This window comes from Ips typographus, linkage group LG7 (assembly GCF_016097725.1).
Source record: "Ips typographus isolate SLU linkage group LG7, UJ_Ityp_2.0, whole genome shotgun sequence".
Taxonomy (NCBI): Eukaryota; Metazoa; Arthropoda; class Insecta; order Coleoptera; family Curculionidae; genus Ips; species Ips typographus.
In genome coordinates, this window is record NC_138428.1 from 2,816,829 (window position 1) to 2,842,895 (window position 26,067).

Sequence of the window (26,067 nt, forward strand, 5' to 3'; positions counted from 1 at the left end):
TTTAGATACAATTTTTTTAGTAAAAATTTAATATAATTTTAGTAAGCTACTGTCCTGGTTCAACATTTTCTGTCTCTTCACTATCAATTTAATCACTAGAAACAATCTGACCATATAAAAACTTCCCGCTTTTACAGACTGCGCTTCAGAAAATTCATCCAGACAAATTTGCCGCACACCCTTCACCCCGCAAACCCTTCGCCCATTCGAAAATAAAACTGATCTTTCTCGTTTAGTGTAGTTATCTGAGCGGGGCTCATTAACATGTAAAGCTACAGGATTAAAGCCGAGTTTAAACGCCAGACAGTTCGGAGATACGGTTTCGGCGAAGGAAAATTAGTGTTTTGGGTGCAACTTAAGCACTACTGCCGAAGTTCCCCGGGAAATATATACGAGATAGTGATTAAGCGATCAATTGGGGCTCGTTCTGGCGTGAGATTTTATTATTAAATTGAGTCGTGTAACTACAAGTCTTAACCGAAATAAAACCGATCCTCGTCGTCGTCCTTTGGTGTTTTGGCCAATTTGCTTCGACGATGCTTGTTCCTGGTGCCGCAGACGTCGTAACCAATAGGGATGCAGTTTTTCACTACCAACGTCGCCATGTTTCTGCGATTGGTTATGGTTTTCGTGACGTAAATGGTGCTAGTTTCGTAAGTACGTCGTCGATGGTAATTGGGCAGAATTGTTTCCAACTGGTCCAGACGATCTTCGATCAGCATTTCTTGAACTTTGTCCGGTGTTACGGATGGGGTTTTCCGGATGAATGCCCTAGATTCTTCTGGGTATACTGATGATTCACTTGGCTCTAAAAAAAACAAATAATTTTCATCTAGTGAAGTGACAAAATCTCCTAAAGAAGAGTTGAGAAGTGTTTTCTGGTGACAATTTAATTGAGCAACGCTTGAAAAACTCTTTTGAAATTACATACTCTACTTGATACAGGAATGGTGAAATTCAGAAAAATGTGCTAATCTGGTTATAGAAAAAGAGCATTTTTAAAATTCCAACTATTTTCGAAGTTTGAGGGTGTTTCTATACAGGGTATAACAGAATACGTGTTACAAATTTAAAGGGCATGTAGGCAAATTAAAAAATAGTAGAAAATATCCAGTGAAAGCATTTTTAAAAGTACCTTTAATGACACCATCAAATAAAGTGAAAACATCATCAAATATACTTAAAAGAAAAGTAACTCGTACAAAAACTTGTGGTTGTTTCCTTGACGTAGAACAATTTTACGCCCCCATGTGATTCTTACACTAGTTTGTTCAAGCTAGGACTTGCGGGCGAGAAGTTGGGTTTTACGCCCTTGCTACAAAATAGTTTCTTGCTGTGTTTATCGTATCTGCTCCAAAGGTCCAACTTTTGCTTAGTTTTATACTAATTAATTACAGAATTTCCAATTCAAACATGTTATTTCTAATTGTAATGCAAATTACTCAAAAACAGTGGCAGATACAAACAAAAATGTCAACGGCAAAGGTGTCTTAAGACGAAACAATTTAAAAAATTGTCTACATTTCTAGAACTAGTTTTGCTCTTTAGGCATCATCAAACATGTAAAATTCGTAAAATAACGTATCAGACAATGACAAAAGTTTGTCTGTCATGTTATCATTGTTTCACTAAACTTGTTATTCTACAAAACATATATTTGAGAATGGATTATCTTGCTTCTTTAAAAACATTGACTACTTCTTTGCCTGTAAGGTTCTAATACATATTCTAGAACACTGTGTACATGATAAAACTCACCTAATTTATCAAAAGATACTTTCAAAGTAAATCTGTCAGATTCAGTGTCATCATCAGTCACACTTAAAGAACTTTCCACTCGTTCTTCAATGTTACTTTTTAAGAAATGCTGTTTGGTAATCAACTTATTGAAACTCCCATTTCCAGGCGATTTACACAATTTTTGTTTTTTACTATACTTCACACACACTGGGTTCTGGTAAACATACTTGGTGTGCACTGTTAACACTTTGGTGGTCATCACCGGAGTTGGCACTATATTCTGCAGCTTATTCATGTAGTTCTGGCTGATAATATTTTTTAAATTGTTTGGTACCGGAAGCTGGGCGATGTAAGGCAGCTTCATCTGAGCTAAAGTATCCAGGTAATTCTTAGGACGGTAGTACTTGGCGCACTCTTTCATCAAGTCGTTTTTTTCGGCCACAGTGTAGGAGAACGCGATCAGAACCACGAGGTACCGCATATCGACCGGATTTGGGTACGTCGTATTGGTAACATTAGTTTTATAAACAATAAAACGATATGTCGGAGATGCTTTCGAGTTTACTTCAAGACCGATTATATGGTTTAAGTTTAATGCACGACTTGTGTGCAATTTTGTAGGGTAGTCGGCGTAAAATTCGCTTCAGTGAAAACCAGTAGCGTACCCATTAAAATCCATTAACCAATTAAGTTAATTCCAAATTTTCAGCTTTACGTTTCTAATTAAAACCTGGCTGAAACTTATCAGAACAAAATTCAGTTCAGTCAAAGAGTCGGATGTTTGAAAACTTGTAATCGCTAACCTTGTTACAGGAAACTAGGGTACGCCACTGACTACTACCGTTTAAAATGCAACCTGTTGTATAATTAACATAGAAATTATTTGGGATGCAGAAGAGATTTAATTATGACGTACACAAGCTGCTAGCTATTCCCTAGATAATTTGCGGAATTTGGAACTAAGTGTGTTGCAGTTTTCGTTATGATTTATGCCACAATTACTTGATATCTTGGTAACATGCTTCATGAACTAAGAATTTCTTTTTGCTGTTAATAATGATTTCACTTTTAATATAATTAATTTAAAGTAGGAAAATATTTGGTTTGTATAGCAAAACAAAACAAGAGAGGACATTAATAGGCTACTTTCCTGACTAGGCACCTGGGGAATTATAGCCATTTATGTAGCAATGGAGTTATAGAGAAAATAAGCACTAGGATGTTTGACCCGACGGTTAGGTTTTGACCTGGACCCTAATTCTTAAAAGCAATAAACAGAAACCTCAATAAAAGTGTTGATAGAATGTGACAAAAGAAGCTCATAATGGCAGGTTGTTGTCACATTCTGCATACTTTTGTCGTGGTAAAATTTAAATTATTACTAAATATTTAAAAAGTTTACTATTATTACTTACAATCAAAAGAGATAATTTAAATTTTTTTGACACTGTCATTGCAACTTTTTTTCTTCTAAAACCTGACAGCGTCACATTGAATTCCGACGTTTTGGTTTTTGTCGGCCATCGTCAGCTTCTTAAATCCGACCCTGTTTTTAAGGCAGATTTTGAAAGTGCTTTGTTTTCTGACTGAAATGAGGTGCAACACTTGATTAATTTTTTGAGTTTTAGGTTAGAATTTGCTGAATTATAAATTAGTGATGATAATTGCTTTTACACAAAACGCATGTTCTTAAATTTAGTGCATATATGTCCAATAAAATCATAATGGATTTCATAAGTATCTTAAGAGCAATCATCATCAAGCATGCAAGCACGCCATTTAAATAGGAAAACAAAGCACTTTCAAAATCTTCAAAATGATGGCTGGCAAAAACCGAAACGTCGGATTTCTAATGTGACGATGTCAGGTTTTAGAGGGAAAAAAGTTGCAATGACAAAGTGTCAATAAATTTAAATAAGCTTACAATAAAATAAAAACGTTTTTCCGAAATTTCGTATTTTTTCTGGATATTTCCGCAAGTAATCGGATTTTTTCAAATCTTAAAACGGCATAAGATTTAACTCCAAATTCCGCAACTTTGTCACCATTTAACCAATTCTGTATCTCTTATCGTTTTCGAGATCCCCATCGAATTTGTGGCACTCTGTACAGAACGTATGTAACAACTAACTATTAAATTAATTTTATCTGGATTTGCTGGATACTGTTGCTATTACCCGCCTTAAACCATGTCATTACAGTAGATCTCATTGTCCCTACATCATTTACTTAATAACTAAGCTTCTGGCAGGTGCCATAACCTCTAACCACATTGAACCAAAACAATAGAGAAATACCCATCTAGTTAGGAAATATGCTCATTTCTTAACACCCGAGGATTCATATATGTTTGTGCCACGAAGACGGAATCGTTGAACATTGTAATTTAATTTGAACGTTCTCCTCAATCGATTGTTTTGAAAGTTGGAGAGGATTCAAAGCCGCGGGGGACAAATTACGGAATCCCCTAAGGGATACGGGAGAACAATACCCGCTAGAAACGAGAAATTTCGGTTTTGTTATGCAGATTCGCGCGAATAGTGTTTTGTGGCGCCTTTTACAAGGCGGATGTTAGATTTATTCGGCTTTTAAATTGAAATTAGCCCATATTTCCGTGGCTCACTTTATTGCGAGTAAAACGGGGGGGAGAGGGCGGTCACGTGTTGCTTCTCCTCCTGGAATAAAAACACGTAGATGCTGCGAAGTGTAATCATCCCGGAGCCCTAACGTTATTATTGTCCCATAAAAGAGCTTTGCGCCTGGGGGACTCTCAATTATTGCCTCGATAAATCAGTTTTTATTGAATTTGCGAAGTGGCAATGTCCAACTAATAATATTTCCCTCGTCTATTGCGGCTAATCCCGACTGAACTTGCAAATTACGGTTGCATTTAAATCAGACCGAGTTCATTTACATTCCCTTGGACATTGATGACGCAGATGGCTACTGACAGAAACCACAAATTTATCTTGCAACGTCTACGATAATGGTTTATCTGCCTTAATCTGAAAACTTGACATAAAAAGAAATCTTCCAGTTTAATACCATTCTATCGAACCGATTAAAGGGTCGCGGGTCTTAAAAAGGGGCGACCGGAAACAATGGAGCCCTATTTGACTTTTTACTCGATCTTTCTTGATTAAATTTCTCGGGGGTAATTTTGCGCGGTCCGGCCGTTACGGACTTTTTTCTGTTTAGCCGGCAAGAAAGGGTCGTTCTTGTTTTTTTCGATTGGCGCAAAAGATATAAAGAGAGGGGACATTTGATTTGCCGTTTTTAAAGTGAGCAGAGGTCTAACTTTTTCTTAAAAATAAAGTTATAAACCGTTACGAATAGGATTTGATGTATTGGAATTCTCTTCTTCTTCAATTACCCATTACCTATTCTCCTTTTCTCTGATGGTCTTCTGCCATTAACTTTCCTTTGGAGAACGGTCTTTAAAAGGTAATATTTGCTTTTGTTCCTCATATGTCCGAGATACTCAAGCTTTCTTCTTTTGATGGCTCTGTTGGTCACTCTGTACCATGTAATAGAACAAGTAGCAGTAACTCTAAAATGCACTATTTTGAATTAATTTAAAAGAAACTTTTTTCACATTTTTGGACGAGCTGTCATATTCTGAAGTCTTCCTGTATACAATGATACTAACGATATAAATACCATTGACAGTATTAATATATTGATTGTTATGTCAAATTCATCTGTTTTGATGGAACTTTAAGAAACGTTACTGTATACAGGGTATTTCAAATGTTTCGAAAGAAGGAGCATAAGCAACCAAAGTGGGAGACAAAAATCGTCCCGGAAGACCACCTAAGAAATGGAATACCAGCTGGCAGTCCACTTCCCAGGAACTGATCCAGAGGAACCTGACAGATCGCGAGATCTTAAATATGAATAAGAACAAGAAGAAGACCAAGAGATAGACTTTTTAACCTTAAGTAATATTCCAAAATTCCATCTTTGTAGCTTACAATTTATAGAAAAAAGAAGACCGTTTCGAAACATTTGGAATACTCTGTATAATTCACATTAATTACAGTAATATACAGGGTATCTCATTTAAAATGACTGAATATAAATGTAAATGCTCTTGGATTTTAAACCATTTACTTTTGCGATCGGTAAGATGAAAAACCGAATCGAAAACTCCCCGGGGCGTAATAACGCATTACGGCAATCAAATCAAAAGTTTTAAAATTCCGAGGGCGACGGTCGCCCGAAACACATTCGGAATTCTTCCCGGGGAAAAGTCGGGCAAATATCGCAGAAAAGATTCCGAACATCTGTCGGCGTCTGGATGCGTTTTTAGACGAAAACGCGAAATAAAAGTGGCAAAACCTTCACAAAGGAAAAATTGTGGTTAAGTGGAGCAGATCTACGAGTAAGATGGGATTTCAACTGGTTTACAGTAAACTAGTTCAATGTCACTAAGAAGTATTTTGAACAAATTATAGGACTCAAACCAAAGTTTTGTAATAAATAATCAACCGAAAAAAAACCATTTACCGTGCTTTAAGCAACAACATCCAAATGATTGATTCAGCTTTGTTCTGGCAATTTCTTCGTTATAAGACAAACCGATTGCATTCCGAGTTTTACTCCAAAAATTGTAAGCGATTGATCAAATTCGAAATTGATTTTACGGTATAAATAACGTATAGGACATCTTTGTAGAAGAGACGTCAGTCTCCCATATTGACAGAACTTGTAATGCCCAAATCGATGACCATAAGACGGTAGAGCCATGTTGGTAGCATCAATCATGTAAATGACCCATCAAAGATGAATAACGATTCTTGTATCCAATATTCCAGTGGCGTCTCACTTTTTTCTACCTATTTTGTTCGAGCAGAAGTTTCATAATGCTAGTGCTATGGTACGTCACTGGGATGCACCCGCACCACTGACCCTTAAGAAACGGGGCCTCCGATATCAAATTAATCGTTGATCTAAACTTAATGGGACTTAAATGGACGAAAGAAAACACAAAGGCCCCCCAATAACCAAATGGCGTCTCGGGGGTTTCGAACTTTTGGGTGTTGTAGCGACAACCCCCGCGAGCCCCTCTTTCTGCTCGATGCCGGGGGGCATTTAATATAAAGTCGAGAGATAAACCGGAGTCTAGTGTGTATGTTGTTGTTCGTAATAGTAAAATTTTGAAAGATAAAACCCGGAGCAAAGTTACTTAAGTTTAACGTCGCGATCAAAAAACCGCCGTTACGATAATGCGACATTTGTAAGCGCTTTGTGCCGGATGGATCTTAAAGAGTTGTTAGAACTCGATGTCTTTATGGCGTCCCGGCATATTCCCGACAAGTATGAACCATATATTTTTGTAATGGGTTGCACGAAGGATGAGGAAGTGGTTTAGGTTTGATTTTATGACCGAAGAGACCTGCCGATATTCCTACTCGAACAACTCAATAAGGATTGTCAATGTGCACCGCGCTTTTCTCAAATTACCCCTTTTGCACATTTATGTAGTGATGGAACGTGTCAAACTCACACCAGTTATTCGTTTGTCTTTTATTAGTTTATGACAATTCATAACCTCATTGTTACGTTAAGGAATTGCGAAAACATTATTGCATTAAATAAGGGATTTGATATGTAGAGTTCTTTGTTCTACTCTAACAAACACCAATTAACATTACTTAACCACACATATTTCATATACCTCTTGTCTTGTTTATGTTTTGTTTACTATAAAAATAAAATATTAAAAACGTATGTAAATACCGATGGGCGTTGCTATTTCAAATCGATGAGGGTTAAGAGTTTCTTAATAATTCTACATTACTGTTACCCAATATAAATTACAATTTAGTGTATCGTATTCTACTCTAATTATTTTACATTTTTCGAATAAGCGAGTTATTCACTATTTTTTGGAAAACTGTACGAAAACATGTCCCAAATGATGGTTTTTCCTAGCCTAATATACCAACGGCCGCCATATTAGATTCCAAAATATCAAAGTAACTTTTCCACTAAGTTTGATCTGCAAAACACAAATTTAAAGTCAGTTTCGGTCTAACTGGCACCGTTTCGGAAATGACTTTAAAAATAATACGTTTTTGACTGTTTTTAGAGAGTAGCACCATAAAAAAGTGAAATTTTGATAAATGACACGAAACGTCCCATTTTTACATTTAACTTAAAGGTTCTAAAGCTATTAAGGCAGTCAAAGTCGAATTTCAAAATTTAAAATAAAAATGAAAAATGTCAAGAATCTAGGTTTTTATTTTTCGAAAAGTTGCTTCTTATTGAGAGGTATTCATGGTAAAAAATTTTCACCTTTCAATACAAACGGTTTATGAGATATTAACGAAAATTCTGTTGTGTTCTCTTTAGTTCTCAAATTGCTAGTTTTCTGTCATTTTTCTGCTTTTATACTCTATGAATCGTGGAAACGCATTATATAGTCCACATGATATCAAAAAATTATGTTAAAATTTGCAAAAATAACTCAACAGACACCACAGCTAGTTAAATAGATATGCAATAATGTGCACATAAAACTAGAAAGCCATTACTTAAAATTGCCCTGAATTCCATTTGATGTGCCGCCATTACGTCAAGCCAGTTTTACACTGTATAAGTAGTTGTAAAACTTTTTAAACCAAATATTTTACGGGGCATTAGATGGCCTTTATTGCCTCGGCTCGTACTGTTAGGGCCGTATTTTTACAATGGCACGAGAAAGGCGTAATTTATAATCTAAACCAGTGACGGCGTGAATAGAAGCTTTTGATTCGCATGTTAATATTCTACATTAATATAATGTTGTTTACTTGTTGGTGTAGTGTTTAGTCACCTATAACGACGTGTTTTGGCTGTAATTATTAATTACGTGCTGCGGCTGACGTGTACTGTAATTATGATAACCTATAGACTCTAGGGGCAATAATTTGTGATAATACTTGGTTGAAAAGTGAAATTTGGGCTGGTTGTTGTGATCGATGACGTTGGAAAACGGGAAACGATCGGTCGAGATAAAACTAATGAAATATTCAGCCCGATTTCATGAAAATCCCCTGAAAGAGATAACGTCGACTCGATGAAAATAGCCAATTTATATACGAGACAACCGAACTTTTCGCTAGAAAAATCCAAAAAAATGAACAGATATCGTATCGCAACGTTATGTGATAGGATGCGGTAAATAGTTGTCGGAAGTTTTGATTTAGTTTTCGACTTTGCTATTGGCACGGACTGCACTGACACGTATTTTGTTCCGTAAATGCAATTATCCAGATAGTTTGGGTATTAAGTTAGGTTTGTTTGAAACTACTGGTTAAAACCAAATCATACTGATACTATAAGTGATAAAATTGGATTAGATAGCCAGGTTACTTCAAACTCTACTTCTTTTTAGCAAATTCTTAATAGTTAATTTATTAGCATCCCTAGCAAATTAAAACTATGTAAAAATTTGAATTTACTTAATTTTATAGCAAAATAAACACATCCACGACATTCCTAAAGCGATAACATTTCAAATCGATTTAGGTTAGGAGTTTTCTAACTTTCTACCTTATTGTGTGTCATATTCTACGCTTTTAACAAAAACTTTTAATACTTACTTAATAAATTCGTTTTCTACTATTTCTAATGTTAAAATAGCAGTACAGGGTGTCCCACGTTAAACGTTTCACCTTTTATCCCAATAGATATATTTTTGACAAAATGATTAATACAAAAGTGGCTAGACTGACATTTACTTTTCGGTATAGACATTTTCAATTTTATAGAGTTTGATAGATCTGTGTTTCGGAACTATTTGTTGTCTTCTTCAGGAAAGTGACTAAGATTAACAGAATCTATTTAGTTTATTGAAAGATGGTCAAATTTTTGATTGGTGTTGTTATTATTCCACGTCAAAATAGCAAGTTTTAAAAACGGTATATCACACAAAATAAAAACAGAAGCAAAACCAATAGTTCTGTAATGACAATCAATAATAATTTAACTGTTGCATTGTTCGACAAACATTGTTTCAACCACCATCAGTTGTAACGTTGGACAGAACAACAGCCAGAATTTTAATTTCCGTCCGTTCTCCTTTCACTCTCCACTCTATATCGGGTGTGTAGAATCGTTTCGGTTAACCAATCTCTCGAACACATTCAATATCGGATCGGCGAGGGGGGGAAGGAGAGAAGAGCTCCTCCAACGCTCAATTCGATCCCCGACATCAGTTTTAACATACGCCGTCAAAAGGGACACATTCTCTCAGCTATTTCACAGCTTGCGACAACGCCGAGATGATTCGCCCCCGGATCACCCGGGGGGATCGGATTCCATCTTTGCTCGAATTTATTTTGATTTCGGATTCAATATTGCATATCTTTCTATTTGCGAAATGGAAGCGTCTCGAATCGTTTGCGATTTATTAAAACGTTGACTGGTCGCGAATATTATCGAAAATTTTGTAGACAATTCAGTCAAAGTGAAATCCGATGTCCCAGTTACTTGATTTGCCATAAGCCACTTACAAATATTTGTCCATTTCAGACACCAGAACATGTTATTTATTACACTATCTTACATACAGCTGTTGTAAAACGCGCTCTATTTAAATTCTCTCTTAATTAAATAAATTTCTACATTTTCTGGTCAATAGATTGGAAGAAGGAGTCACACTGAATGTCCGTCTCGTTTCCCTGATTTGTTACCGTTAGATTTTTTCTTTTGGGGACATATCGAATCAACACCTAATCAAATGTTAGGCAAACGAGCATTAACAAGCTAATTTTGGTTCCACCACACAGTAACCGTCCCTTAAAGCTTCCACAACTTAAGGGTCGAAAAATTCCTGACTTAACTTCTTTAAGAAGAGATTTCTAACCTCCAATGTCAGTTTTGAATTTAAATTTGACGTTTATGTTATCGCCAAACAGTTTTTCCTCAGGGGATCTTTTCGTTTATCATTAGTTTTACACTGTCGTTATTAGAAGGTTTTAATCCACGCCAGACGTATTAAAGCTTCATAATATACCGGTCGTGATTAATAGTTATTTATGGGACAAGTGTGTTATGAAGCAATTTATTTTTCTGGAGTGACTTATTTGCCCTAACACAAGTGTATCATACATAATTTTATTCAACAAGTGGAAAAAATAGTTTTTTATGGGATACTAATTCATAAACTTTCTGATCAAATCAAAGCTTCCTACAGACAGAAGAGACAGAATAACATATTGGTCAAAGTTGGTTGTTAAAAATTTTGACACTTGTCAGTTTTCCCTGCAGAAAAAATAGGCTTTTTTGAAGAAAAAAACGTAATGAAAATGGAAGAAAGCAATGCAAATTACGTTCCTGAGGATATCCTTATGGAAGCGAAAGAAGCATCCAAGATTCAAAATATTTGAGTCTTAGATGAATTTACGGAAGATAAAAGGTATCGATAAAAAGGTTCTATTGGCTTATTTTGTACATTTGCAAAGAAAATTAGCCCCATCATCGTCAATATGGACCAAATACTCTAGAACGATATGAAATAGAGAATATGAACGTGAGTTATGGATTATAACACACTAGTGTGTTATTTGATAGTTTACTTGTCTAAAATAACATTAATAATGATAGTCATAACTGTCATGTGTTGGATAAAATGTTTAATTGTTGTTTCATAATAAGCAATCGAAATTATTAACAAATTTACATCAAGAGGGTTGATATGGTAGAGGAAGGTAAAAACTAAGAGATAGAATGGCATGAACCACTAGAATGCATGTAGACATAACCAGTGAATTGCAAAACAACTAAAACTACTTTTTGAAGTGACCTCGTAATAGCCTTCCCGCTGACCGGACTGCGATCCAGTAGACTTAATTTCCTGGCCGGCTCAACTAAGCGAAATAGTTTGTTAGACGAGCAAATTCTAATTTCCTCAATTCGGAGAGAAAAGAAGAATTTAATTTATCGCTGTCAAAGCGTGTCCATTCCGGCCATTCCCGGAATAAATTCCCAAACAATGACTGGAGACGTATCAAGCGCCGGGATTCCCTTAAGGCTAAAGTCGTAAAGTCCCCGAAATATCCGCGCCGACAAAAATTAGAATTCCCGGTTACAAATTGAACAATTTCTCCGCACTGCCCTTTTCTTATCTTTTCCAGGGACCGGCGAGGACAATCTATGCGCTTTTTGTCTCTTTTGGACGGTGGCATTTTTTATCCTGGATCGTTTTCATCGCCCTTAGGGATCCACTCTTTGAAACTGGGCGTTTTATAAAAATTCACTCGGTCTCATTTAAAAAAAAATCTACGTACATTTAGAGTTTGTATGTCTTCCACTTGCCTGACATAAAAGAAAAAAATCACGCGGGACACTATCGCGTTACCCTGACAGTTGTTTTTCGTTAAAACGGGACACATATACAGGCGCGTTTAAAATTATCGTTCGGGATGTGTATGTATATCGTTCTGGAAACGTGTCGAGATAAATATTGTTTTTGTTTGCGTGACGCTCTTATACCGCCCCGAAATTCATTGTGTGCACATTACGGTGGCACTTGCAACCCCATTTTTATTCGTTTTTTACCCCATAAATTTTAAGCGGGGAATGACACGGACCGGCAAAGAAAAAATACCGGACTGATGCATCCAGATTGTATCGCAAAAACAAGAAATTGTAGAATTTAATTTAAAAAACTTGCATTTACTGATATGGAAACTTGACAGTTTCAATTAAAAACATACTAGATTTATAACTTAAATCCAAAAAATACAAGTTGATTAGTAGGTTTCAGAAACTATGTTACCGCCAGTAACATTTTTATTTTGTGTAGTGTTTCCTTAATTCATTATTCTATAATATTTATTTTATTTTACGGTCAAGAACCCATTTTTCTATGTTTCCTTAATATTCTAGTTGCAACAACTATAAGAGAAGTCAGCCAACGTCATCTATACACTGACAAATGTCAAAAGAATAGGTCACATGACCATTCACGAAAGTAAGTAAAGTTTATTGCCTGAATTAAGATAGATAACAAATCTTGTCTTAAAAGACATTAATTTTGTTATTTTAAAATAAACTTCAATGAAGCAAAAGCCTCTTGACTTAAAATGTTTTACTGAAATTTGCTGTGTAACCAGTAAATTGACCTTAAAATGCAGAAACGTACTGTATTTTTTCCATAAAACCATACTTTACTGAAACTATGATTACCATTAAAAATGGTCAGTTAAAATGCAATAAAACACAATTTTGGTCAGTATTTTCGAAATCCCTGGGGGTTACGGCCCTGAAATTTGTTGTGTAGATAGTAAATTAACCTTAAAAGCCGGGAACGTATTGCACTTTTTCTGTAAACAACCTTTACTTCACTCAAACTGTGACCATCAAAAATGATGGAATATCAGTTAAAATGCAATGAAACAAAGTTTCACTCAGTATCTAAGAAATCTGTGGGTTACGCCACTGAAATTTGATATGTAACCTTTAAATTGACCCTAAAATCCAGAGACGTACTGTATCTTTTCCATAAACAAACCGGACTTTACTGAAACTATGATCATTACCATCAAAAATGAAAGAATGTCAGATAAAACAAAATTTCAGTTACTATTTTCGAAATTTGGGGGTTAGGGCCCTGAAATTTGCTATGTAACCTTTAAATTGACTTTAAAATCCAGAGACGTACTGTATCCTTTCCATAAACAAACCTTACTTTACTGAAAGTGTGATTACCACCAAAAATGATGAAATTTCAGTTAAAATGCAATGAAACACAGTTTCAATCAGTATTTTAGAAATCTGTGGGTTAAGCCACTGAAATTTGATATGTAACCTTTAAATTGACCCTAAAATATAGAGGACGTACTGTATCTTTTCCACAAACAAACCCTACTTTACTGAAACTGTGATCATTACCATCAAAAATTAAAGTATCTCAGATAAAATGGAATGAAACACAATTTCAGTCACTACTTTCGAAATCTGGGCGTTACGGCCCTGAAATTTGCTATGTAACCAGTAAATTGACCTTAAAATATAGAGACGTGTTGTACTTTTTTCATAAAGAACCTTAACCTAACTATAATAATATTCAGTGCATTCCATTTAGAAAATTTATGAATACAACTCTCGTATATCACATTTTTTTACTGATAACGGTGCTCGTGAAGATTCCTAATTTATAATGAATAACCTTGTACACTGATGTGGAGCTTCGCTCCTAATGTACCACATAACTCAGCTCCTGATGATCCAATCATGACGAAACTTGGGACAATAATACAACACACATTAATCTATAAATTCTGATTAAACGCGACGTACTCAACAAAAATGTTGTGAAAATCAAATAAGTAAATCTCTGAACTGAAAACATAATCAGAAATGTAATGAAACGAGTTTGACCAAAACCGTTTCTCAGCATTAATTTCTAATATTTTCTGATGGTAAAAAGCCAAATTACGGATATGAAGTCGAATATGGCTAGATTTACTTGCACGCTCAATTAATTTTTGATTGTCGTTAACTATCCGTGTCATATTCGATTCGTGAATCCGGGTAACCCAGATTTTCCTTTTCAGTCATTGTCAGTGAAATTTTTAGTGAAAACTGCACCTGTTATCCTCTAATGCTTTTTGTTAGACCACGTAAAAAAATTTTAAAGAAAAAATCCTTAACTCTAAACATCTGGTACGCCCTTATTGAATATTAATAACCTCATTAACGTTCAAAGCAAGATAAGAATACATTTTTCACAGATTATTAAGGTACCTGGGGGCAGACGTTAGGTACCTATAAGCTCGTTTCCAAATCGCGCCGGAACCCATTAAGATACGGCCCTTCGGTATCGTTCCAGATAGGAACCGTATAATTTGGGACAATTACAGGAAATACCTTAGATACCTCTAAAAGTTACTGACCTGTATATTATATATAAAATTAAGATGGTAGTGTTTGGACCAGTCGCAATAAGATGCACCTCGTGGTGGTTCAAGTGTTGTGGTGGTGCGCGTTGGCGGCCCAGGGTGTTTATTTAGAACCCAGCAGGGTAAAGAGGGGTATATGGGGTACAGTGACCAGTACAGTATATAAAACTGTAGAGGAGAAGCTTTATGTGCCTGCTAGTTGCGTTCATATTGCTCCAGGACTTCCCGATTGTAGGCATATTAGATTTATGAACTATCCCAGTTTTGATGCTAATGCGTAAGGAATTATTTGATAAAATATACAGTTTTTAATTATAATGTAAAACTCTTTAATATTTATTGCGTCACTTAAAAAGTGCTAGAAATTGGTCAAAAAAAGCTCAAAAGACAAAATTTCTACTAATTAAATTAATATTAACTTTTCACAATTAACATACTTTTAATATCTCTATGGTTGTAAAACCAACATGTTTTGAATGTGACAAATAAAAAAGCAAACGTTACATTCAAAACATTTGAAAGTTTAATTTTTCTCAGAAAACTGAATTTTGTTTTATTCAAAACCAAAAGCGTTTGTTTCTGCTGTTTTGAAATGATCTGTTTCTGTGTTGGATGTGAATAATTTAGGTATACATTTGCTGTGTTTAACTGAATTTTCAATCAAAATACAGCTGTCAGGAAAAGTGAAATAAATTATTAATAGAGTATATGGTAGAAGTGTGTTGGGTTATTAAATGTTTCAAGTTTTGCCATGAATGTTTAATAGAAACGATCGAAGATCTGCATTATTATTGACAACCATAATAACGTTATGGTTTTGAAGATGTAATAAGAGGAATAGTGTAGTAGTGATTCAAGAATGTTTTATTTGACCCATATGGAACATATAACACTTTTAGAGCATTTACCATGAATGTCTTAATTGTTTCATTTGATTGTTTGACTTATTGGAAACGGTCCTCATTTTAGAGTTGACAATTTAATTTACTGAACTTACATAAGAAAAATTTGTTACAGATTCAAATTCTTGAATATCGGAAACGAGCTGAATCCCACTTCTGCCAGGGAATCGAATAACACCACAATTGCTTCGAATATTACCAAAAGGTTGGTATTAATTAATATTTCTGGTACATCAACTAATTAGTAACGCCGCGTTTATTACTAACTGGCCTGCATTAAATCAATACAGTGATTTCCCAACTGATTTTCTCCCATTTTAGACCAAATCTAGTTACATTTTAAAACTTTTCGTTTCAACGTAGAATAAACGTTGTGTTTTACTGCAAAGGTTGTAGTTTAGAGGAGCTATTCTTGACCAAAAGTGGGTTTCCATAAAAATTTTGGTGATCTTTAACTTAAAAAAAAAAACATTTTTCTACAAACTCATTGAAAATTCAACTTTTAACACGCTCCTGAACTATTAAAAATAGCGTTTTAAAGCACTAGTGCATTTTTTAATGCTTCTCTCTGTCTGTTCTTTTTTGTATCTTTTTCTTGTATATTTGTCTTATTCATTCAATCATCTCATTTGTAATAATTTGTTGTTTTTTTTTGCACTGCTATAATTATTTCTTCAGTCAACTTGTAGTCTCCAATTTTGAAACTGTATTGTTCAGAACATTAGATGTTTGACTCAGATTACACTTCAAATTAGATGGTTTCTTAAAATCTTTTTCATTTTGAAAAAAGTCGAAATTTCAATAAAATGTATACGAAAACCTTTCTTCTTGACTAGTTTTAAATCGGCTGGTTTATAAATCACTAAATTTAATCCCTGAAAGGTTTTCAGTATTTTAAATTGCCAGGGCAATACCACATACTAAATGTTCAAGAAATCCTCTCCTTTTCATATCTGAACACGTTAATATGCCTTCACCACCAAATCAGGAAGCTTTTTGTTAACCAATTCCTAAAATAGGGCTGATAACAACATGCCAGGGACCACCAAACAGTTGCAAGGTTGGGGAGAATACCTAGGACTGTACAGACCTACAGTAACAGTAACGGAACTGAAAATCCACCCTACTACAGTGCTGGATCAACGTGTCATGGTCACTTACGATATTCGCGGTAAAAAATACAACCCTTTAAAACACCACCCTTAAATGAGCCTAATATATTTTTTAAAAAGGATGTAAACCCCATGAAGTGCCTTATGACCTACCCAAATGCGTCGAGGACACCTCTTTGGAGTTATCTGAAGTAATTCCAACCACCACAATCAAGCTGGAGGTGGAACCCACCAAGTTGCCTGAACTTGGTCACCTTGAGGTCCAAGGGAGTGAAACTCTGGTCAACCAACAACCATTCCATAGTTCTACACAAACTTTGTAGTTTAGTCCTTAATAAAAACAAAGTTTGCGTTTGTTTCAGGCTTTAAGTATAATCAGATAATCTAAAATGCAAATATTGGCACAGATTTTTGAACGGTTAAGCCTGTGTTTGCATGTGGTATTGTCGTCCATATTACATAACCACAATGACGATTAAATGTTTCTAATTAATGTAGTACACTTCCTGCTAGGAGAATTAGATTGTACATTTAATCAGACTCTAATTTAATCAGATTTTATCTGCTAACCCCAATTTTATATACTTGAGACATGCAATAATGAACTATTATTTTAAAAAAATAAGATAACTTCTGTAGTTTGAGCACAACTTATGATAAATATTTTATGACTTGACTGTAAGTAGCATTTATTTTATTACAAGAGGAAGACAAACTATATTAGTGCAATAAACATTTATAAAAAAATTAGACCAATTTGTAAGTAAACAAAACAAAAAAGTAAGTAAATAAAAATTTGTAGTAAAATAAATTCTATTAAAACAAATGCCTTTTGCAAATAATATGAAAAAAACTTAAACTTCCTTAACTTTGTTCTGTGCATTTGCTCGATTGTCAATTAGTGAATACTTCAAAGTAGGAACTCAGGTTGTTTTTGAACAAAAAACCGAAAATGAAAATAAAGGAAATGAGGAAAAAGAACAATCAAATTGATTTAAAGATCAAGTTGAATCCACACCACTTCCAGCGAGTATTGTGTATTTACTTCCTAGAAATACACATAAAATTAATTATTTTGTCACTGATGGTATTGACATATTACAGTGCATCATGAGCTTCATTCACTTTAGCAGCCAGATGTAAGGGAGAACAAATAAAACAACAACTCTCAACCACTTTCACATGAAAACTAAAAATCAAAAAATCATACCATATAGTAAATGTAAGAAGAAGTAAAGTCCTAACCTGATGTTACTTTAATTAAGTGAATGAAACAAAAGCTAAATTAAGTAAAACATATCGAAAAATATATTAAGATTTTCTAAGAAATAAGTTACAACTTGAAGCACAAAAAAACGGAATATAAAAGTAAACTTAACAATTCACACTATACAACAAAGATATAAAGCACAACCTTTCTTAACTAATCAATTAGCTACACACTGCCTCAGAATGCTTCTGCTCCGCTTTGATAAAATCTTCCACTCCATTAGTAGCCAAATTCTTCTCAAACTCCACTAAAGATGGCGTTAGAGACGATTTTTCGCTGTCGTTCTCCACAGCTGCAGTTTTCCCCAGCGTGTCCTTAACACTAAACTCTTGCAGGATTTTCATTAAACTCGAGTGTTCGCACACTGACTCCCGTTTTGCTTCGCTCTCTGGTGAAGCTATAACAGGAGGGTGACTCCTCCTCACCACTTTCTCCACCGAAGGTTGAGCCTCAAAGCGTTGAGCCAGCTTTGCCACCTTCTTACCCTGACTTACTGTTGTGACAGGGCTGGGAGGTGGGGTCAGACAAATATCTTCTGGAGTTTTGCCGTTTGGAGGTGGTTTGGACGATTCTGAGGCTTCTTTGTTGATTTTCTTCACTAGAGACTCGGAGCGTCTTAGTGGACGTTGTGGTTTTTCTTCCACGTCCTGGACAATCAAATCTTCAATTCCAGCCAGGACTTCTTGGTCGGGGAGTGGTTTTCTAGGGCGTGGTAAACTAGCGTCTTTAGGATTGTAGTGCTCAATTAGACCTAAAATTAATAAGTAGTATTAAGAGAGGCAGTTAAAACAAGTTTTGTAATGAGTAAAGCTGTTTTAACATTGACTACAAAAGCAAGTTTTACGGTCGAAATGATCGCATTACGGTACTAATATAGCGTTAATCGTCCTACGGTTGATAACTTTTAATGTAATTTGTCGTTAATTAGAGCAAAACACCTAATTTTGTTGGAAACTTACCTACGTCCCAGTCCTCTAAAGGACCAAAAGAATCATCCGAAGTAACATGATCTTCAGGTTTAACCTTCTGTCCCCTCAATTTCTTCAGCTGTTGAGGAAAAATTGATCCAAAGGACCTACATCTGGTTATGTAGCTGTCCAGTTTACCAGTTGACTGACTAGATGTAAGCTTTTTGGGGTTGGATTGTTGAAGACTTAGCCTGGAAGAGTTTACGTCCGGTTTGGAGTTTTGTTTCGATACGGTAGGGTGCGCCACTGACAGTTTGAGGTCCGTGTAATTGGGAAGGGACACCACTGAAAGGTTTTTCAACCTTTTGTTATTGAGATTTTTAGCCTCTTTAGGCTGGGGATGGTTGTGGTGGTGGTCTCTGTTGTGGTTCTTCTCATCACTCTCACACAAAGGACAGCTATAGTTTATGGTTTTTTTCACCATTAACGGTTCTTCAACTGCTGGTGGTGTTTTGGGGGTTTTGTCCCCTTGAAGTGCCTGCAAGCTTTTAGTGGCAAATTTCTCGATTTTTTCCTTAAAATTGCTGCTTGTTTTAGGGGGTTTGTGACGCGGTGGAGGGGTCGGCGTGCCATTGTCATTGTCAAAAATCAAATTCAATTTGGGGTTGGGTAAGTGGATGTGATCGTCGTCAGGAACTTCCAAATCCACATCAGTCCAATCACTGCTCTTGGAGATGGGTTTGGTGTAAAAAATGCTTTCTCCTTTTTTTATGTTTCTGTCCTCGGATTTTGCCCTGTAAAATTTGAGTAATTAAATGTGAATCACTGTATGATGTATATTTGATGCATACCAGGGAGGTTCGCCAGGATCGATTATGGAAAAAGGTGAGTCAAGTAATTCAAAAGTTTACTTGAATTTGCTTATTTTAAATGCAACCATCAAAAAATACTTTTGCGTACATTCACTATTTTTCTAGTTTCTGGATGATCACCCTGTATGTAATTCGCTTACCTGGTGTTCTCTTTTTTGTTTAGATGCGACTCGGATTTCCACGTCGTTGGCCTCAACTGAAACAAACATATCACTGTAAATTAAGCAAAGTTGAAGGCTCTAGTAATTATGTTGGTTAATATTATTTAACAAGGCGCGAAGTTTTGCATATTCATTGTTAGAAAGTTTCTCTTAGCGTGTGTTTATACGAGTTTTAAAACGGTCTTTAACTGAAAAATCAATAAATTCCCACCAGGATTAAAATGATTTACTTCTAAAGCCCGACGGGAATAGCTCATTAGATGGGTACCATGCGCTAGTTCGTTGATCTCATTCCGGTTCCGAGATATGCGAAAAAAATCGCATCTAGTCGGGTTCCGTTGCCGATTACAGTTTAATACCAACAGATTTCCTTGCAAAACAGACCTGAAAAGTGCGAAATTATATTGAAGAGTGGGCTGGCAATCGCGTTTATTGGTCAAGAAGTGTAGGAAGAGTAGACAAAAAGTGGTATTGAAAGTTTACTGACACTTTTGATCCCATATTAAGAATTAGGTTTAATTGGTTCTAACAACTTCCCACTCTTGATTTTAGAACCTTGACAAGGTTAAAAAAGTGTTGCAAAAAGTTTACTAACAAGCCAATTAACTGAAACTTTTGTTTTACTCATTTAAGTTGTTTTGTTTGAAAAGATATCTGTAACTATAAGAAATCGAAAATCAACTTGAAGGTCCAAAAATGAGCTGGTTTAGAACGTTGATTCATCTAGAGTTTTACCGCTTAAAAACATGTTAGTTGTCCAATAATGAAACAAAACAATTCTGGAGTAAATAATTTTCATAAAAACAGCTCTTAATTTTCTTAAGTTTACATCTTTTGTGGTTTTCAGACATACCTAAATTCACACTAGTTTTTTTCATTAAACGTACTAATTTACAGCAAAAATATGTTTGTTGCTTCTCACTCTAGAAATATTTTAAAATCCACAGTTTACAATTTACAGGATATGCTTAAGCTTACTATTTCAACAGTTCATTTTTTTTACGTTATTACGCTTTTAAATAAAATAATCAGTTTCAGAAAATTTGCATTTGTGCACAAAATTGTTAGTGGGTCATTATTTTTGCTTATCCTGTACACAATTTTTTTTTATACAATTTTTTGCACTTCACCTCTGAAAAGAGCAGTTCAAGACGATTCTTTTGAGTAGTTGAACCATCCTGAACTCCCAAAAATAACCAAGATACAGGGTGTTCAAATTTTAAACTAATTTTCGGTAAAAAGTGCATCAAAGTAGTTTTTAGAAAATATCTCGAACAAATTGTTCCTAATGGACCACTAAACCAAACTATGTAACGTTTGAATCTCAATACAGTTTCCTGCATACAGGGTGTGCACAAAATTGTTGGGGGGTCATTATTTTTGCTCACCCTGTACACAAATTTTTTAGATACAATTCTTTGCTCTACATCACTGAAAAGAGCAGTCCAAGACGATTCGTTTGAGTGATTGAACCACCCTGAACCAAAAAATGCATTAAAGTAGTTTTTGGAAAATATCTTGAAAACGGATAGATTCACATAAAAACTACAAGAGGGCAAAATTGTTCCTAATGACACATTAAACCAGACTACGTAACGTTTGAATCCCAATACAGTTCTCTGTATACAGGGTATGCACGAAATTGTTAGTGGTGTTATCTCTGAAAGAGTGCTTTTTTACAGATTTGATTGTGGAAAATAATTTTGCTTTTTAAGCCCTTTTTTCCACGATTTTCGTGGTTTTTAATTCAGACTCTAGTTATCAATATTTTTCCTTAATGTTGGTATTCCTCACTGATTTTCTGTAATTCCAGTCAGTAAGGGTAATGTTGAGATACTCTGTATAATCAATAATGATCAATTAACAAAGCAATAGAAATTTAAATAACCTTCCAAAACAATTATCCAAAATGTCTAATTAATCAAATTTTTTTTTAGTAGGTACTGGTAAAATTGAATAATTTAAAAATGACCATTCTCAAAACTTATTTACTACTGACCATTTGAGACAAGGTTCGATTTTAATGAAAAGCAAAACTGATTTTGTTTAATTAATGTATTCCTGCAGCTTTAGCTTTTCTTCACCAAAATCCAATTACCAATAGTGACTATTAACGGTTTGACACTGATTTGATCTACAATCTAAATCATTGCACAAAGCAGATGTCATGTTTTACATAAAGACGCATTTAAAGCAATCGAAAAGTAAAAGTGACCACGATTAAAGAATTTCAAACAACTTTCCTCTTGGCTACCCAAGAATAGTCCAGGAAGGTGTCTCGTGTCTTCCACTCTTACGTAAAACCAACAAAACACACGTAAATATTTACGTGTCCGCTCGATTAAACATGAACACACATAACAGAAGGTTAAATCACCTAATAGTAATGTTTCACCTTTAAATAATATGACATCACCAGATTGAAGGTAATTTGTTAAGGTAGCAAAACATTGCAAAAACTCACGTGAAGTCTGGCAAAAATCCGATCAAACTTGGATTCCGGTGTTTTGGGGGCGTTATCCACCACGTCCCCCTTTTTCTTACACATTTTGTTGCCCATAGTAGCGATAATTAATAATAATAATTTGTTTCGGAACCGGTCATCGATATTTTCGGACTTGGCCAAGGCGTTCGACCCGGTCGCGCCAAACAACTGCGTCTCGGTGTTCAATAATTGTTTTCTGTGCAATAGCAGGAGAGAGGCTGCGTTAGCAGGGGAAACGTTAGTCCGTGATTTTTTTTAAACATTACTGTAATTTCAAAACGTGGTTCGAGATTCAGAGTGTGTACCATCAAGGTTTGGTTCGGTTCCAGCGAACACCAGCCAAATTCAATTGGATCTCAATCTAAAAACTCACTGATTTGTTTAATAATTATCATTGATTGCAACACCAATTTAGTACAAACCTTTTAAGGGAATTTTCAGTGGATTTCAATAACGCAAATGTGCCCAGAAATTGAACCTTCTCGACTTGTACACGGTCGAAGAAACAAACACAATTGTTTTCGAGGCTATGTGGGAAATTCACTGCATTACCTGTTAATTATTGCAGTTATGGTTATGACTTATCAGTTGAATTGCATAGTCGGTTTATTACCAGTGTTTACATCCTCTAACAGTTTATATTATTGTTTACCAGTTGCTAGAGTTATTTCACACAGTTTAAAGGAGAGAGTAGAAAGCAAAAATTATGGACGAGAAAACTAAGATAAAGAAGATTAGTTAGTTTACAACAAAAATTAAAACTCACATTCAAAAAGTGTGATGATTTTTGGAAACGGTTTTAGATACAGATTTGGCTAAATGGGAAGAAATTTGCATAATTAGAATAATCGTTTATGTGAGCAGTAAGCAGTAAGAACGTTAATAACAAAAGATCATATTTATGAATATAATAAAGAAAACGAAAAAATTACGTAACAGAAACAATTAAATAAAAAAAACATGAGTTACAGATAATGTGCCTACAAAGAAATATTGCTAGAGATATTAACATATACAAAAAAAAAGAAGAACCTATAGTATGCAACATGAAGTGAGAGAAAAAATAGCAGGATTGTGTTATAAATAAAGAAAATGGCGACAGAGAGAGGTTATACATATTATGATGTAAAAAACAAAAAGAGAGACAACTAGAAGGATAGATCAGAAGAATGCAAGAAAGAAAAGGATGCAAGAATGTTACATAGAAACAGAGAGAAGCTACAAACTAAACTTAAGATATCGTAAAAATGATGCAAATATCTAAGACACGATAACGTTAGTTTTAAAAAAACAGTTTGGTGCACTCTGTCACATTTTGCCTGGCAACTCCTTAAGAGCAAAAACATCTTGTATTATAGAGGATAAAATTTCCTGCAACTGTCCTTATTTACATTTTTTATAACTCCTCAACTAACGGAGCTACGCTTAGTCAAAATTAAATTACTTTAAAAAAAGCAGTTTGGCGCATCCAATCACTTTTTTTCTTGTAGAGTAATTCCTTCAAGAGACAAAACGAAATTTCACAATTTACGTATTATATATTTTATACTGAATCACTGAAATTTACGCAACTTAGATTAATAAGTTAAAACTATGTAAAACACATGAAATTTAAATTAGTAAAACTAGGTTTTTTGGTACAAGAACAAACTGTAGATAATAAATCAAAGCTGATCTTTAATGTACTTTTTACTGTAATAACGGCTTACCTTACGTTTTAACCGACTGAAAAAACTCATTACTGTGTGTCTAAATGCCACTAAAACCACTTAAACTATGAACAAGTTGCATACAACGCGGTCAAGAAGAAGCCCAAACAACGACTAAAAAACTAACGTTATTCTGACCAAATAACGTTAAAAATAACCTGGTGACCACACTTGCTATTGATTTAAAATAGAGATTTTGATATGTTTGTATGTGAAATCCATGGAAATTAATTGCAAATTTATTTGCTTGGCTTATTTCAGGTTTTCGTGAATTTATCGAATTTGCTATGAGTAAGACATGTTGGATAAAAGCGAGGTGTTGCTTGATTGTGGGTTTGTTAAAAGTGAAGCAAATGATGTATTTCATCAGCCCAAATGGTACCGCAGTAATAGTGTCACGATCTAATTTTTAGTCGTAACGCGGGGACGTGTAGGCTGGGGTCGTAGTCAAGTTAAACTCAAAGATTGGATAACAAAAACAACAACGTTTATTCATAGAGAAACTAATAAAGAAAGATTAAATGAAAACTGAATTTATAAAAAGCATTGTCAGACATAAGTTGGTTTAATTCAAATTATAAGGTTTGTACTTACATGATAATTAATTCACAAACCATTTTGGACGAGGGTAAGTGTCAAGGTAGAGTTCCCTTAACTTTCGCGACCGAACCGTTTAGTTTCGCGGGTAATTTCTAACTCCTTTCTTTCCCAATTTCTCGGCTATTTATTGTAAGGTATTGCGATCCCTTAGTCAGTTCAATTTCTTAATTGCTTGTCTAAGCACTTGGATCATTGTCCGAACAATTGATGACTTATTGCTGACTGGCGATTGCAACACCTTAGCTAGCTTCCGTTCTAAAAGGTTCGATTGCTTATTTTGCAACCCAAGTGGTCGACGACTTGTTTCGGTCAGTGGCCGATTATTTGCTGACTAAGTAATTAACGAAAATCTACTTGTGACAATAGTTTATGTAAAAAAATGTTGCAGTTTAGTGTTAAACGAACCTTGCGCCAAGGTAAACCGATTATTGCTGAATTGCCTTTTATAGAAGTTTTTTTTTACCAAAAAGTCCATGTTATTTGGAACTTTTAAGGACATGTTTTAAGCCGATTATATAATCTTAATTTATCTTAAAAAAAAACGAGGATTATAGTATATTGGTTTATTATCCTTACTTTAGAACAACGGCTTGGGTAGTCGTGGGATGAGGAGGGTAACAGAAACACCCAATTAACTGTGGTGCGACGTTTCGTGATCTATTTGTCACTGTTTCCTGATGCCCCACAGTTAATTGGGTGTTTCTGTTACCCTCCTCATCCCACGACTACCCAAGCCGTTATTATAGTATATTTTATCCACGAAAGCTGTCCATTACCATAATGATTACAAGTGCATTCTGATCATAAATTTGACATCAGATAATAGAAAACTAACAAATCCGTTTTGCTGAAGCCATTGCTTCTGATTGAAAATTCATAAAAATTTAAATATGGAGAGGGTATTATAAGCTCATTTAATCTCTCTCACGTTGATTTTCATTCACCTTCTGTCAACAAGACTCATATTTAGCTTGATCGTGCAAATCAGCGTTTAATTCGTGTGGTTTGGAAAAACGTGGACCACATTGAAAACCTACACTAACTATAACGTTTAAAGACAGTCTTATTGTCACCTAACTCATTGAACAGTGCGGTGAAACTGTAAAATGTCAAATAGTAGCGTCTTTTTAATGAATTGTTATTTGTAGCTCTGTTGAGTTAAATTTAGCAGTTGTAACGTTAAATGACAACTTAAGACGTTAAATTTAACTGTTATGACACTTCACAGCATGCTTTATCACCAGTGTCAGGTGACACTAGTTTATAACTTAATAAAACGAAAATAACAAAATAGGATACAGGAATATATATTTTATAAAGCCATCCCGTATATCTCAGTTTTTGTCTGTACTTTCTACAGTTTTGTGGTCTTAATTATATCGTTCTTTTCATCAAATTCTTTGCTTTTTTGTCCG

General features: G+C 34.9%; 3 protein-coding genes across 5 annotated transcripts; 1 reads left to right on the plus strand and 2 right to left on the minus strand.

Moving 5' to 3' along the window:
• Positions 1–425: 425 nt before the first annotated feature.
• Positions 426–2,305, minus strand: LOC145732024 (uncharacterized). The gene is made up of 2 exons (XM_081984049.1): positions 1,759–2,305; positions 426–808 (listed from the first exon to the last, which is right to left on the minus strand). The coding sequence occupies exons 1-2, from the start codon at positions 2,219–2,221 to the stop codon at positions 474–476; spliced, it is 798 nt and encodes a 265-aa protein (XP_081840175.1). The 5' UTR covers positions 2,222–2,305; the 3' UTR covers positions 426–473.
• A 12,375-nt stretch (positions 2,306–14,680) lies between these two features.
• On the plus strand, positions 14,681–17,003 carry LOC145731920 (uncharacterized). The gene is made up of 4 exons (XM_081983910.1): positions 14,681–14,910; positions 15,651–15,740; positions 16,555–16,706; positions 16,768–17,003. Exons 1-4 carry the CDS (start codon positions 14,681–14,683, stop codon positions 16,968–16,970), a joined length of 675 nt encoding a protein of 224 aa, XP_081840036.1. The 3' UTR covers positions 16,971–17,003.
• A 929-nt stretch (positions 17,004–17,932) lies between these two features.
• Positions 17,933–24,198, minus strand: LOC145732018 (uncharacterized). 3 transcript variants are annotated; one of them, XM_081984041.1, is made up of 4 exons: positions 24,053–24,198; positions 19,838–19,893; positions 18,877–19,619; positions 17,933–18,668 (listed from the first exon to the last, which is right to left on the minus strand). In XM_081984041.1, exons 1-4 carry the CDS (start codon positions 24,080–24,082, stop codon positions 18,079–18,081), a joined length of 1,419 nt encoding a protein of 472 aa, XP_081840167.1. In that variant the 5' UTR covers positions 24,083–24,198; the 3' UTR covers positions 17,933–18,078. The 3 variants fall into 3 exon arrangements, with proteins under 3 accessions (XP_081840167.1, XP_081840166.1, XP_081840168.1); XM_081984040.1 differs by lacking the exon at positions 24,053–24,198 and adding an exon at positions 22,323–22,694; XM_081984042.1 differs by lacking the exon at positions 24,053–24,198 and adding an exon at positions 20,089–20,130.
• Between the last annotated feature and the right edge of the window lie 1,869 nt (positions 24,199–26,067).